Genomic DNA, 15,014 nt, shown 5'->3' with positions numbered 1-15,014 from the left:
TTGCAGCTGTGTTCAAGTAAGCAACAAAAGCAGAGCGAACTTTCATGGAGTTAGATTGCATTGAGACGAATAAAGTTAAGGTTCAGGTCTCTTTCATTACGTGTTTCAGTTGTCCTGATTCAAAATCTAAATAACTTAAAGGGTGATTGTTCATGGAATTAGAATCTTAACACCGGAATAAAAGGGTAGCCTGCGGACTACGATCCCAGGGAGGACAAGGGGTCACCCCCACTTTCATAACGTGGCCTGACCCTTTTCTACCGTGGACAATTGATCCGAAGGACGCCGGCTGTCCAGCCCTGGCGGACCACTACTGACCTAGTCCTAAGTGAGGAACAGCCCTGCAAACCGCCCCCTCCCCCTCCACTTCATCAAAATCGGGGAACAAATACAGAAAAGGTGCAGCTGGCTTTCTACCTACACTTGCCCTAAAACTCGGGGACTGACTGGATCCACTTTTCATAGCTGTTTAATAAGAACTCCGGGCAGTTCGTATTACTTCTTTCTTAGAGTGCTTGGTAGTTTCAGTTAATGCATTTTCCTCTCTCGCCTTTGGGGGGAAAAGCCTGGGCTGCCGGGGTTTGTGGGCCCCTCCCCCGGACTTCATCTTCCTTTCCTCCCCCAGCCCCCGACCCGTTTTGCTCTAGTCCAAAACTCCCCCACCGCCGAGGAAAAGCCAGTTCAAGAAGCCGGGGAAGGGTGGGGCCCCGCGCGCCCCAGAGGAGCGCCCCTTGAAGGCGGGGGCAGGAAGCGGCCGCCGCGCCCCGTCCCGCTTCCCTCCCTTAGAGCCAGAACAATGGCTTTTTGCCCGGAAAACGGAGTTGGGAGCAAGGCCGGGCGCGCCCCGGGGACCACGCGGTACTCGGTGGGCGCCTCAGACCCGAAGCCCCTAGACGCCTCCTCCCCCAGCCAGGGGGCCGCCCGCGCCCCTACCCCCGCGCCCCCGCCCCCACCCCCACGCCCCGGCCAAGGCCCCGGCCCCCGCCCCGGACCCCGCGCGGGACCCCCCAGCCGGAGCGCGACTCCCAGCCCGCCGCGGACAATGCACGCCCCGCCCCGCCCCGCGCCCGCCCCCCCTCGCTGATTGGCCCGCACGGGATTTGGGCAGCGCGCGGGGGCGGGCGGCGGGCCTGGGCGCGGGCGCGGAGCGGCGGTGCGCGTGCGCGGGGCGGGCCGGCGCCAGGCGGGGGCGGTGCTTTGTGTGCGGCCGGCGGGGCGCGCGGCGGTGCGGCCAGGCTACGGGCGGCAGGCGCCGCGGTCGGGCGGGCTGCCGTGCAGTATGGAGGAGCTGAGCAGCGTGGGCGAGCAGGTCTTCGCCGCCGAGTGCATCCTGAGCAAGCGGCTCCGCAAGGTGCGTGCGGCCCGCCCGGCCCCCTCCCGCCGCCTGCCGCCCGTCTACTCACGGCCCCTCTTCTCTCCCCGCAGGGCAAGCTGGAGTACCTGGTCAAGTGGCGTGGCTGGTCCTCCAAGTGAGTCCCCCGCGACGCTGCGCCCGCCCTGCCGCCCCTTCGCCCGGGGGTGGGGACGTGGAGCCCTCGGCCGCGCCGTCCGGGGGCCTGGGGGCGCCCGCGGGCTGAGCGGGAAGTTCGCGGGGTCCCCGCGGGCTCCTCCGGCTCTGAGGGGGCGGAGGCCGCCCGGCCCGAGGTTGCCCTTTGTTTACACGCCCGCGGGTGCAGAGCTGGGCGGCCCCCCGCGCCGGAACCTCCTCGGCCCCGGCGCCGCGCTCCCCCCACCCCCCGCCCCGGCCAGGAGGGAGGCGCGGGGTGCAAGCCCCCCTCCTCTTGGCTAGATTCTCTCTGCTGTAACCTGAGCTTCCTATTGATGGATGTAGGGTTTCTTTTTTTTTTCTTTCTTTTAATGGAAGGGAGGGGATTTGGCATCCCCGGAAGGGGCTCTGTGCACAGCTGCTCCTGCAGCCCCGTTTCCCCGTTTTCCCGGACCGCGCTCTTCGCTACCCCGCGAGGTGCCCCGGCCCGCGCGCCACATTGTTCTGTATCTCGGGCAGGGCGCCTGTGCCCCTCCCAGCATCCTGGACCTGCCTTCCCTTCCTTCTCTGGCTCCAGGCCAGGGTTTGGGGGATTCCCTCTCTGCAACTTTGCGTTTTATTGGGATTTTTCTCCCAGGCTGAGACTGTGGGAGTCCTCTTGTGGCCTTGTTTTAATTGGGGAGTTGGAGCGGCAGTTTCCCTTTGGGTTTGAGGTTAGAGTGCTGGGTTGGTGGAGAATGGCCAGCCTCCAAAACCTGGGTTTGGACTTTGAGAAGTGCCATGGTGCTACGGTGCTACAGCCTGTCGAGGAGCGGTGAGGGCGAGCCCCCTCGGGCAGCTTTGCAAAGCCGTGATCATCAGCCTGGCGTCTAATGCTGCCCTGCCCTCTGCTTTGCAGACATAACAGCTGGGAGCCGGAGGAGAACATCCTGGACCCGAGGCTGCTCCTGGCCTTCCAGAAGAAGTGAGGACGCTGACAGCACTGTGGGGAGGGCGTGGGGGAGGGATGGTGCCTGGTTGCAGAGTCGTGCTGGGCGCTGCTCGCCTGCCCGGAGGTTGGAGCTGGTGCTGTGGTCTGAGGTCCCTTAGCAAGATTGTCTCCAGGGCCATCTCTGTGACTGGCTGTAAAAGTCCCCAGCCAGCCCCTCTCCCACCTTCTCCCAGCCAGCCTGTATCCATCCCTGAGAAGACCCCAAGTAAGTTCTGCTTTGGTTTTTCTGACAGCCGTACTTGCAGAAACCAACTTTTTCAGTTGCTTCAGATAAAGATGTAGCTTCTCTTGGCCTTTTCTGCTGACTGATTTGCACATGGCGCTAACAAAAAAACAGGATAGCAGGTTTGCCACAGTGATGCAGGCCTGCCCTTCCAGCCCTGCACGCGTGTGCCATCAGGCAAGAGAAGGCTCAGAGAGGGAGCTGGAACACAACACGCACTTGTGCCTGTTGTGGTGTCTCTCAAGAACGAAACATTTATTTTGTCCTGGCCTGCAGCATACAGTACCATATAGCCCCGTGGGACCGGATTGGGCCAGACTTGTTTCTGTCATTCTAGATGTCATTTCTATTTTTAGGTAGGAAGCTTGGGTTAAGAGATAGGCCTCCTTGAGATGTTCGAGGGCAAGGGGTGGTGAGGAGAGGACAGTGGATGTGCCTACCACACCCCAGCATGAAGGGCCGGGGAGTGCTACTCAAGCAATGGCAAGGCGTGGGGTGTTTGACTGATAGCTCCCCCTGGCTCCCCTGGCTGGACTTGCCCTGTGGATAGAGGCAGAAGAATTGGTGGCTGGAGTCTTTCCCAGCCAGGGTCAATCTGGCAGGTTTGTTCTCTGGTAGCGCAAGGTGCGTTCCCTTTTTTCCGCTGTAGCAGAACATTTTGGGTCTTCCCAGAGGGGACGTGACAGTGGGCAAGTAAGAGTTTTCTGGTGGGGCGAGTAAAAAGAAGAGGAGCCTGTGCTTGCTCACATCCCTTTGGAAAATCGTCAGGGCACCCCATTGTCTTGTGTTGTTTCCTGTCTGGGTTCTGGGAGCCTTGGGGTGGGGGAATGGCTTGACCCACTTCAGAGGCTGGTACATTTCTCTGCATCTAACACAGTGTCCTAACAGTTGAGAGAGATTGTGCCCTTGCCACTGGTTTTGGTTAGAGCAGAAACACCTGAGATAACAAGAGTTTAAAACTCATGGGTGGCTTGGATTGCATCGTGGAAGAAAGAAAACGTAGAAGGTGGCTGTTCAGCCTTCTCCATCCACCAACACGCTAGCTCCCTCTGGGCACCAGGAGCTGGCCATTACCTGCTTGGTATTGGAGGGGTGGGGGTATGGCCCTTGGCGACGCACAGGCTCACAGCACGCGGTCCACAGGTTAATATTTCAGCGGAGGAGATCCATGCAACACTTCACTGGCCTTTTAGGAGATTTCGGGTTAGGGACCAGTACTTAATTGGAGTATGAGCTTTGCCTGGTACTCATCAGAACTGCGTTGAGGAGGTTGCCTTCCAGGCCCCAGTGAGATGATGTTTGCCCAGTGTAATCACCAGGGCCCCTTCCCTTGAGAGTAGCCTGAAATACAAGCTTTCCCTGGGGGCTGGAGGTTCACTAGCGCTTCGTGACCCAGGAGGTGTGGAGGCTCTTCAGGGGGGTACTGCGGGTGGGGCATGCATTGAGCCCTGCCTACGTCAGAACTTGGCACTTTTGTTATCTCCCTCAAGAGTAGAGTTTAGGAACAGAGGTATTTTTAAAAAGGAAACAAGGAGAGTCATATGCCAGCAGTCAGGCTCTGCGCAGGCTGGAGGGCAGGGCCCATGTTGCTCCTTGCCTGGGTGAGGGTTTCATGCATAGGCAGCTGCCCAGGGGATTGCTGGCATCTCCTTGCCCTGGGCTTCCTTCTCCTATTGAAAGTAAGGAGGTTGGACCCTGTGGCCACCGAAGCCACTTCTGGTTAGGATATGCTAGAATTTCCACGCAGCAGTGCACCGGCAGGAAGCTGTCTTAAGAGAGGTCGGAGAAAACTGGGATATCATCGTTTTCCCAGCGTTGCTTTCCTCTCTTCAGCTTGTCCTTACCCAAATGAAATAGGGTGGCTGGTTACTGACCCTAGTGCAAAAAATGGGGCCTGACCTCTGCCTTGGGCATTTGATGATGTGTTTGCAGCAAACAGGTTAAGCTATTACAGGCCAACAGGAATAGGGTGCTGGAAGCCATAGAGTCCCATGTGATAGGAGGGGTATGCACTAGGGCTTCTCACCCATTAACGAGTGGTGTGCCTTCAGGGAACATGAGAAGGAAGTGCAGAACCGGAAGAGAGGCAAGAGGCCGAGAGGCCGGCCAAGGAAGCTCACTGCCATGTCCTCCTGCAGCCGGCGCTCCAAGCTCAAGGTGGGTGGCTGCGCCAGGCATACTGACCCCACCTCCCAGCACCCCCTTGGGGTAGGGGGCAGGCAGAGGGAGGGTTTGGGGCCCTCAGGAAGGGGGTGGCACTTCTGCCAACAGTCTGTCCCTCTACTCGGAAAACAGGAGCCCCTTTTCTTCCTGCCTCTCAGCTTCTGCTGCCCAGGTGCCCCAGCCGGCTGCGAGTTCCTCCCCGTCCCTCCCAGGGGCTTCCTGCTTCAGCCTGTCTTGCACGCCTCTCTGCTGGGTGGCAGGGTCAAACTGCTACTGACAAGCACTCTTCACTCCCATGGGGTCCAGAAAGGAACAGGAAGCATGCATACAGTAGATTCTCATAGGATTGCCGACTAGATGTGACCCACAAGCCCAAGATTTTGGGCTACTCCAGGCCCACCTGTGAGTGTACCTTAAATCGAGATGGCCAGGAAAGGCAGGGCTGACCCAGTAGCCAGGGGGTGCCGGAAGGGGCCTTGGAGGAGGGCAGAGGTACTGTGGGCTGATGGTGCGCTTCGGCCGTCTCGGTACTGTCCTGTCACCCCTCCCCGCTACAGTGATGGGCTCACCCCACCACAGGTGTGCAGGCACCCCGGGGTCCGTGGCGGGGCCCCTCCCTTCCCTGAGGACAGGTGAGGCAGGACAGGATCGGGGAGGAGGGCCTGGCCTCAGTCCCAGGTGCTGCTTTGATTTCCTCCTCCCGGCACTGTCCATGGACCTCCGCATGTTGTGGCCACGAGCTCAGTCACTTACAGAACCCGCCTTTCCAGGAGAATTTCCTGAATGAACGGGATTCTCTGCTGTAGAATCTTGTTGGGTGGTCTACACTGGCCTTACATTGTCTTGAAAATCTTCCTTTTGAGCAGGATGGTGGGGCTGCAGAAGTCCTGCCGACTGAGGAGTGGCTACAAGGCAGTGATTGACGCCTTATTTGAGGAGGTTTGAGGAGATCACTCCTGTTGAAGTCGGGAGAACGGGGTGGTAGGGAGGCAGTGTTGGATCTGACTCCCTAAAGCACACGCTGTAGAATTCTGACCCAGCAGGCAGCATGGGAGGCCTATGAAACACGAGGACACCCTTATTTAATATTTGGGGTGACATCCAGAAGGCGAGGAGCACAGTGGTTTGTTTATCTGTGTCCTGTAAGGCTCAGACTGGGAAATGGGGATACTGAAGCCCAGTTGGTTTAGGCTGCAAAGCTGTGTGTGCTACTTCATATGACCTGTAACCTCCTGAGTCCTGATAAGTGTGATGCTCTGGATACCGTTCTCTTTGAACGTCTGCTCTACAGCCCGGAGCTAAATCTGCATTCCCCGTGAAAGCTGATGGTGGACCTGGATGTTATGGTGTGGACTTCGTCCGTCCTTGTTCTGACTTCATTTTTAGGAGCCACCTATTTTTCTCTCTATTTTACCTTTGATTTTGCCTCTCATGGAACTGTGAGCATGGTGAGAAGTTGCTCCTTCCTGATTGCCTCTCTGGTCTGGAAGCCACAGGAGTTGATGGCTGCAAGGTGCCCAGTGTTCCTTGGGGACAGCATGGCGCTCTGGACCCTGGGAGCAGGCAGTGGAGGTGTGACACCTTATCTTTTATTTATTTATTTTTTTCTTTGAGACGTAGTCTTGCTCTGTCACCCAGGCTGGCGTTCAGTGGCACAATCTCGGCTCGCTGCAGCCTCCACCTCCCGATTTCAAGCAATTCTCCTGCCTCAGCCTCTGCAGTAGCTGGGACTACAGGCACGTGCCCCCACACCCAGCTAATTTTTGTATTTTTAGTAGAGACGGCATCACTATGTTGGCCAGGCTGGTCTCGAACTCCTGACCTCAGGTGATCCACCCACCTCAGCCTCCCAAAGTGCTGGGATTACAGGCGTGAGCCACTGCACCCAGCCAACTTCTCCTTTATCTTTTTTCAGGAACCCGATGCTCCCTCTAAATCCAAGTCCAGCAGTTCTTCCTCTTCCTCTACGTCGTCGTCCTCTTCCTCGGATGAAGAGGATGACAGTGATTTAGATGCCAAGAGGGGTCCCCGGGGCCGCGACACCCACCCAGTGCCTCAGAAGAAGGCCCAGATCCTGGTGGCCAAACCCGAGCTGAAGGATCCCATCCGGAAGAAGCGGGGACGAAAGCCCCTGCCCCCAGAGCAGAAGGCAACCCGAAGACCCGTGAGCCTGGCCAAGGTGCTGAAGACCGCCCGGAAGGATCTGGGGGCCCCAGCCAGCAAGCTACCCCCTCCACTCAGCGCCCCCGTGGCAGGCCTGGCAGCTCTGAAGGCCCATGCCAAGGAGGCCTGCGGCAGCCCCGGTGCCATGGCCACCCCAGAGAACCTGGCCAGCCTGATGAAGGGCATGGCCAGTAGCCCCGGCCGGGGTGGCATCAGTTGGCAGAGCTCCATCGTGCATTACATGAACCGCATGGCCCAAAGCCAGGCTGCCAGCAGGTTGGCACCGAAGGCCCAGGGCACCAACAAGTGCGGCCTTGGGCTGGACCTGAAGGTGAGGACGCAGAAAGGGGAGCTGGGAATGAGCCCTCCAGGAAGCAAAATCCCGAAGGCCCCCAGCAGCGGGGCTGTGGAGCAGAAAGTAGGGAGCACAGGGGCCCCCCCACACACCCATGGTACCAGCAGGGTACCTGCTGGGTGCCCAGGCCCTCAGTCAGCACCCACCCAGGAGCTGAGCCTCCAGGTATTGGACTTGCAAAGTGTCAAGAATGGCATGCCTGGGGTGGGTCTGCTCGCCCGCCATGCCACTGCCACCAAGGGTGTCCCAGCCACCAACCCAGTCCCTGGGAAGGGCACTGGGAGTGGCCTCATTGGGGGCAGCGGGGCCGCCATGCCCACCGACACAAGCAAAAGTGAGAAGCTGGCCTCCAGAGCAGTGGCACCGCCCACGCCTGCCAGCAAGAGGGACTATGTCAAGGGCAGTGCTACCCCCAGTGGGCAGGAGAGCCGCACAGCCCCTGGAGAAGCTCGCAAGGCAGCCACACTGCCAGAGATGAGCGCAGGCGAGGAGAGCAGCAGCTCGGACTCTGACCCGGACTCTGCCTCACCTACCCAGCACTGGTCAGAACCCGTCAGTGTCCGTTCAGACCAGCCAGGACTGGAAGCCCACCCGCAGCCTCATCGAGCATGTCTTTGTCACTGACGTCACTGCCAACCTCATCACCGTCACAGTGAAGGAGTCTCCCACCAGCGTGGGCTTCTTCAGCCTGAGGCATTACTGAATCCCCTGCGCCACCAGCTGCCTGCTCCTACTCCCCTTCGCTGCCTGTGGTTTTGCTTGGCTAACTGATTCCCAGCCCAAGCCCCCTCAAGAGTCTGGGTCAGGGGAGGAGGAGCGGGTGGTCTCCTTGATGGGCAGACTTGGAAGGGGCTTCTCCCTGCATCCTGCCCTGTCCTGCGAGGTAGGCCAGGGGGTCTCACTACCTTGTTGGTCTCCACCGTGTTCCTACCTCTGCAGGCCTCTTCGCTTTCCTCTCTTGCCTCAGGAAATGCAGTGGCACCTGTAGCTCAAGGTGACTGTCTTGAACAGAGCAGGCTTCTTCATGGCTGCATTTGAACTGCTCCTCATGGCCTGTGTGACTGAATCACTGCTTTGCTCCCTGCCTCGCAGGGGCTGAGGTGTCAGCTGGGGACGTCTGGTGTATCTCGCTTTCAGCCCTGGGGTGGGCAGAGAGTATTGTGGGGAGGCAAGGCCAGTGGGACTAGTGTTCCCTCCACCTGGTGGCAGCTTTTGGGAGATGGGATGAGCAGGGGCGGGCGTGGCTGGCATTGCCTGAGCCTGCAGTGGTGGGGTGGGGAGCTTGCCCCTGACAGCTGGGGGCTGGCTGGGGCCTTACTGTGAAAGGACAGTGGCAGGCAGCTAGAGTAGAGCAAGCCTAGGAGCCCTAAAAGGCTGGCTTTGTGGCCATCTAGCCCCAATTCAGGGTGGCATCCACAGCCCCCAAACAGCCTGCGAGCCAGCATGGGTGGGGAGAGGGTGGTCCCACAGCTAGGTTCCACCTGAAGAGCCTCCACGCCTCGGAGCAGGAGAGGCAGGCTGTGGCTGCTGCCCTCCTTCCTGCCCGTGTCCCAATGAGAAGTGACCTGAGTCCCCTTCCACACCCAGACCCACCCCCTGCCCCAGGCCCACTGAAGCATGTTCCATTTCTAGAAAGCCCAGAGTTCAGTGTCCCAAGGAAAACCCAAAGTGGAGGTGCTCAGGTCCAGGGGAGTCCCGTGGGCAGGACCCTTGGCAAGCAAGCCCCTCCCTCCACTCCCAGGATCTACCTTTTGCTAATAAAGGACTGGCTTTGTCCTCATGGCCCACAGACTGCCCCGGAGGACAGGAGTGCTGGCACTTGTGAGTCGATGGGCCCATCTGTCGGCTCTGCCCGTGCTGCAGGTGTGTGCTGTGGGTCCTGCCCACAACTCCCTGCTGCCTGTGCAGGGCCCTGCTCAAGTGGATGAGGCGTTCCTTCAGGAATATCACTTTCCCTGACAATCCCCCGCACCTTTAGGCGTTCCCTGCTTGGCTCCTTTCCAGCTGAAAAATTCTACCTCTACCATTTGGGAAGCTGGACAAATTCTAGGGGACCCACCTGGTAGAGGGCCCTGGGAAGCTGAATCTGTCAGCCTTGGCCCTGAGGCCCCTGTTAACTCAAGATTGTGAGCTACATTGTATGGTTTCTGACCAATATCAGGATTTCTGTTCTGAGAGCAGCTTGGGCAGAAAGGGCAGCCCAGAGGTGGCAGCGGCAGGCAATCTGGTCACTGGGTCTTTGTGATGCCAAAAACAAAAGAGGGTGGGGTGGTCACTTTCTGTTCGTCTGATTGGATGGAGTCAGCCAGCAAGCGTGGGGCTCTATTCCAGTGCCTGACTGTAGGAAAGGCTGCCCTTCCATGGAGCAGCCCAGACTTCGAGAATGGGCTCTGTTTTCCGGGGGACAGGCCTACCAGACTGCAAGACCCCCCAGTACCTCACCGTGCCAAATAGGAAGAGGTGGCCTTGGTGTAGCCAAATTGATCTTAACAGTGTGCCTTTGGGGAGGGACCCATGTCCATGGCTTCGTTGAAGGCCAGCCCACAGTGGGGGTGGTGGCTGCCACAGGAATGGTGCCCGCCTCGGTGAATTGAAGGGCTGGGGTCCCACATAGCTAGGCCAGGGCTGGAAGCAGACAGTAAGGAAGAGCTGCTCCCCACAGGAGAGGGAGAGATTCCAGCTCACTGCGCAGCCTGGGAGGAGGCGTGGATCCTGGCATGCTGGGCCTCAGGCATCAGCTTCCTTGTGCCCAGACAGCCAAGCCTGTGACTCCTTCCTGCGGAGCGCTGTGCTACCTTCAACGCTCCAAAGCCAGACTAACAGCTCTCCAAGCCCTTAGGGTGACTCTGTCCTTCCAGGAGCTGTTGGAGAAATGATCTGTCCCTGGCTGCCTGTCCTCCCCAGCAGCCGGGTCTCTCCAGACCCTGATTTGGTGCCTTTCTGCTTACCAGCTACTTCAATCCCAAAGTTTGAATCTGCAGATACCTTACTCCCAGCCACTTTGCCTTCTTACTGTGTCGTGTGTTTTTCCTGGTGCTTCAAGAGCGTGTGCACGTGTGCAGGGCAAGGGCCACCACTGGGAACTGCACCGAATGCTCAGACTTGGTTGTCTTACGTTTACCAATAAATAAAAGTAGACTTTCTATTTTTATTTGCTGCTATTTATGTGTGTGTGTGTGTTTGTGTAGCTAGGTGTCTGGCACATCTGACAAGATGCATTGTTGCTTTTTTCCCAAAGGTCCCACAGGAACTGTGGCAGTGTGTATGTGTGTAATGGTGTGTTAACCCCATCTTGTTTGTTCCTGTATTGAATAGGAAGCAGTGGCCAGTCTGTCTTCCTTAGAGGTGTTGGCATATTTTTATATGTATATTTTGTACCAAAAAAGAGTGTTCCTTGTTTTGGTTACGCTCGAAATTCTGACCTAGTTGGAGAGGGCTCTGGGCCCAGAGCTTTCATTAAGGGGAGACTGGGGGAGGATCAAGCTTTGAACCAAAGCCAATGACTGGCATGATTTGTGTTTTTTAATTAAAAAAAAAAATCATTCATGCATGCCACTTCTAATTGCTTTCAACTATGGCTGTTTGCTTTCTTAAAAGAGAACAAAAGTAGATATGTTATTGCCCTAGGAGAGGATCTGTGTTGAAACAGGACAACAGCCCAGGGCCCACATTTAATTGGGATCAATCAGTTCAAGGAAATGTTTCCCCCAAAAAGCCCCTGATGGTGTGGGGAAAGGGAATGGAGTTGGGGACAGGTAGTGCCTGGACGACCAGATTTTACTCAAGTGCACCCACGATTCTGTTGATTTTCTAGCATTTTTGGAAAACTAGCAAAGTTGCAGGGTTTTTTCTTTTTTTAGACTGATGTTAATTTATTTTACAGGGAAAAGACAGCAAATGGCGTCAGAAGATTTTTGTCCTTTTGTTATCTCTCAGTATATCAATAAATTTTTTAAAACACTTTTGGCCTGGTGTACATCATGAGTGATCCCTGGAAACACAATAGACTCTGCTCTTTTCCTTTCTTGAGGCAAAATAACTCGTCTGGACATGGGCTGAACACTTGTGGCACAGAAAAATCAAAGCCTGGGAAAGGCTTGGCCACTTGCAGAGGGTGCAGAAAAAGATGTGTTTCCAAGCAAGGGATGGGGGTTTCAGAGTCCATATACCAGTAGTTCACAACACAGAACAATTTGGCATTGCAGGGGACCCTTGGCAGATCAGGAGGTCTTGGTTGTCACGCTGTGGGGTGGGTGCCACTTGGATATAGTGCGTGGATACCAGAGGAGTGCTGCTAGATGTCCTGAGGTGCACAGGACAGTCTCCATGACAGACAGAAATGATCCTTCCCAGCGCGTCAGTAGTGCTGAGTTTGAGAGACTGAATTAATGGGAAAAATAGAAAAAATACAATGGCAGGGATTGGGGGCAGGGGCAGCGTTACCGGCATCTGTTAGGTGAGGTCAGGGATGCTGCAATATATAATCAACTCATCTTGAGACTGCTCCCTTCCAGAGACAAAGTTAAACCAAAACTCTCCCTCTCCCCGCCCCCACAGTATCCAGAGATGCTGTGTTGGAAAGCCACTCGGCCCCTTGAAGCCACCACATGTGCTAATGCTTTACAAGGAGGCAGCCATAAAATTCCAGAGGAGTCACTGTGAGTTAGAAGCTACTGCAACTCCTAACCCAAGGCTCGCGAAAAAAAGAGGTGATTTGCTTATTATAGAACGTTCCCCGACCCCTTAAGGCTTGCACCAACCTCAGCATGAATTTATTCATAAATTCCAGCCTCCAGGGAGAACAGAGTTTCTTTGAAGAGGGAAGCTGGGCCTAGATGTTGCGGTCACTGGGTGAAAAGCTACTTGGGGCCAAGGCCTGAGTCTTTTGGTTCAGGAAAGGGTTCCCCCTACAAATGGAAATGTGACCCCCAGCATTAGTCCGCTCCAGGAAGGCCTGCGAATTCGAAATCAGAGTGTTGCAGAGAAAGAAGACTGCTGGTGGGCTCTCTTTTGCTGCCTTCGCAAGTCTCTGGCTGTTTTGGAGAAAGCGGGCAGGGGCGACCCCCAGCGAGCCTGTCCTCTGGCTTATGAGAGCTGCGGAAAGGGGCTGGGACCCCAGGAAGGAGCAAGTTGGCCGAGCAGGAGCAGGCGCGGCTCCCGATGTGGAGCCAGCCTTTCCGGAGAGCCCATCTCTACCGGGATTCGGCCAGACGGGTGCCGGGCCGAGCCCGCTCGGCCTTTGTTAGTTTCTGCGCCGCTGATGTGATCGCCTAATCCAGGCCCCCTCAGAAGAATAGACTGGGCTGCCAAGGGCCCGACCCCGCTCGAGGGCCCGGCCCCCACGCCGCCGCGACCTGCCCGCGGGCGCCGGGAGCGATGGATGCGGAGGGGCTGGAGGACGGTGGTCCGGGCGTGTGGACCTCTCCTTCCTCCCCTCCGCCCTCGTGGATCGAGCGCCGCGGCTCCGGGAGGACGCAGAGGGGCGCCCGTGGTGGTGGGCGCCCAGCGGTGCCGTTGGGTGGGGGGTAGATAAGGCTTTCTCAGTTAGGGTTCGCAACCAGCAAGCTACTGGCCCCCGGGGGTAAGGGGTGGGCGCGGGCGACCCGGGCCGACGCCGCCACCTGCAGAGGGCGCGCGCATCCCACCAAGGTCGGCCGCCGGCGCCTCGGACCGACAAGGGAAAAGCCAGCCGCGTCTCCAGGGCGCCCGGGACCCCATCGCACCACCTGCACCCCGGCCACCTCCGCCGCCGAAGTCTCAGGAGGAAAGCCCCGACCCTGCCCGCAGCCTCTCTCGCCGCGTTCAGGACAGGCGGGCAGCCGCCTTCCACGCTGGACAGCACGCCTCTCGGCCTGGAGGGCGTTTAGATGAGAAGAGGAAACCGGCACAGGAGCCCCAGAGGGCCGGGGCAGATCTGCGCGCCGGCGGCCCCGGCGCACGGCACAGTGCCTAGATCAGGATTGGTGCGAAGCCAGCATCAAAGGGACGGAAAATGAATCCTATCCGACACTCTAGGAAGAGCATGAACCTTCCAACCCAACCAATGTTTGTGCGAGGTCAGGTTTCCCGCCGCGGTGGCCACACTAGCTGGCCCTGTCCTTGGGACGCAGGGTAACCAGTCCGGCTGGAGGCCGCCACGCACACCTGGTCTCTGCAGTTGTGGGGGACTCCCAGGGAATCTGCCCAGGAAACGGAAACCCGTGAGGGCGCTCCTCAAAGCCGAGGTTGATGGCCAGAGAACCCGAAAAAGGGGCAGGGTGGGGGCCCTCCCGTCTGCTTAAGCAGGAGCCCATTCCACTGCCCCACACACCCAGGAGTGGACGCGGAAGGGAGCCCCGTCCAAGCGGCGACCATCGCTGGGCCACCCCACCCACCTTCCCTTGATGTCCCCTGCCAGCACAGAGACCGCCCAGTTGCGGTGGGGCAGTCTCGGGCTGAGATCTTGGACACCTGGCGGCCAGCGACCCTACTCGGCAGGCAGCGCAGGCCCTCACGTCGGAAGGGCACTCAGGGCTCTGTGATCCGTTGCCCTGGGCCCGGGCGCCAGGACGCTCCTGTCCTCCCGCGCCCTCCCACACCGGTCACAGCTGGGGAAGGGGGAAGCTCCGCCAAGGGCCGGGCCACTGACTCCTCAGCAAGGGGCTGCAGATGCGTGAGCTACCCCTGTCCATGTTCCTCCGGGTGGGTGTTAGGGGTGAGCCTGAATCGCGGCGTCCTGGCAGGGTGACGTCTGCCGGGTACTATGGAAGTAGAACTGGGTTTAGTGCGGTGGCCTCTTTGGGGATCCCAAGGATGGCTCTCCTGTGCGGGCTTCAAGACCCCGCCCCTACTGCTGTGAAGTCTGTGGCCAGAAAAGGCCAAGAACATCTCCCTCTCCACCCCCACCCCGCACTCTGCTCTCCCCGCATCGTCCCTTGCCCAGCGTTAGGGTTTAGGCCCGCCTAGGAGACCTGGGCCGGAAAGGCTGCGGGGACTCCGGGGCGGGGGTGCGCGGGGCTGCGGCGCGGCGGCGCCAGGTTCACTAATCACATCAGCAGCGCTCTGCGCCGGCTCCGAGCAGGCAGTTGCCTAGCAATACCCGCGAATTCAATTCCTCAATCAATAGGCGCGAGGCTCTGCATTTCGGGGAGCGCTAGCTAGCAAGATTGGGTGGGTCTGGAAAGTGGGTCTCACAGCAGCTCCGAGGGGCTGGCCCGGGAGGCTGTGGGCAACGCGGCGAGGCCCCGGGGCCTCGGAGACCAGACCCCTCCGGCCTGGGGGTGTGGCGCGCTGGAGGAGCCCGTCAGAGGAAAGGTGAACCCCCGACCTCAGGCGCATCCTCCCTCCGGGGTCCCCAGATACCGCCCGGGTCCCGAAGAAGTGCAGCCAGTAGGCGCGGAGAGCCAAACGGCTTCCCCTAGATGGGCTGAGGAGAGTCAGCCGCCGCGGCCTCCCACGCCCACCTCTATCCCAACCAGGTGGGTTCCCCAGCTGGGGAAGGGCCTTTGCAGGAACCGTTCCTCCGCCGATGGGGGCGAGGATGGGGGCGGGAGGACAGGATGGGTACTGAGAGAAGAGGGACGATCCTCTCTTCCCGGGATGCCTCTTCCCTTTGCTCAGGGAAAGAAAAAGAAGAATAAAACCAAGACATGTC

General features: G+C 58.6%; 1 protein-coding gene across 1 annotated transcript; it reads left to right on the top strand.

The window, feature by feature from the left end:
- The first annotated feature begins 1,226 nt into the window (after positions 1-1,226).
- Positions 1,227-10,542, top strand: CBX2 (chromobox 2). Its single transcript, XM_030924264.1, is given in 6 exon segments — positions 1,227-1,351; positions 1,426-1,469; positions 2,385-2,450; positions 4,752-4,857; positions 6,779-7,912; positions 7,914-10,542. Coding segments are annotated over 6 exon segments (1,593 nt in total). The 5' UTR covers positions 1,227-1,279; the 3' UTR covers positions 8,085-10,542.
- The last annotated feature ends 4,472 nt before the right edge of the window (positions 10,543-15,014 follow it).

Source organism: Rhinopithecus roxellana, chromosome 19 (genome assembly GCF_007565055.1).
Source record: "Rhinopithecus roxellana isolate Shanxi Qingling chromosome 19, ASM756505v1, whole genome shotgun sequence".
In the NCBI taxonomy this organism is placed as follows: Eukaryota; Metazoa; Chordata; class Mammalia; order Primates; family Cercopithecidae; genus Rhinopithecus; species Rhinopithecus roxellana.
Note: the sequence above shows the minus strand (reverse complement) of the source record. Positions and strands in the feature narration are given on the sequence as shown.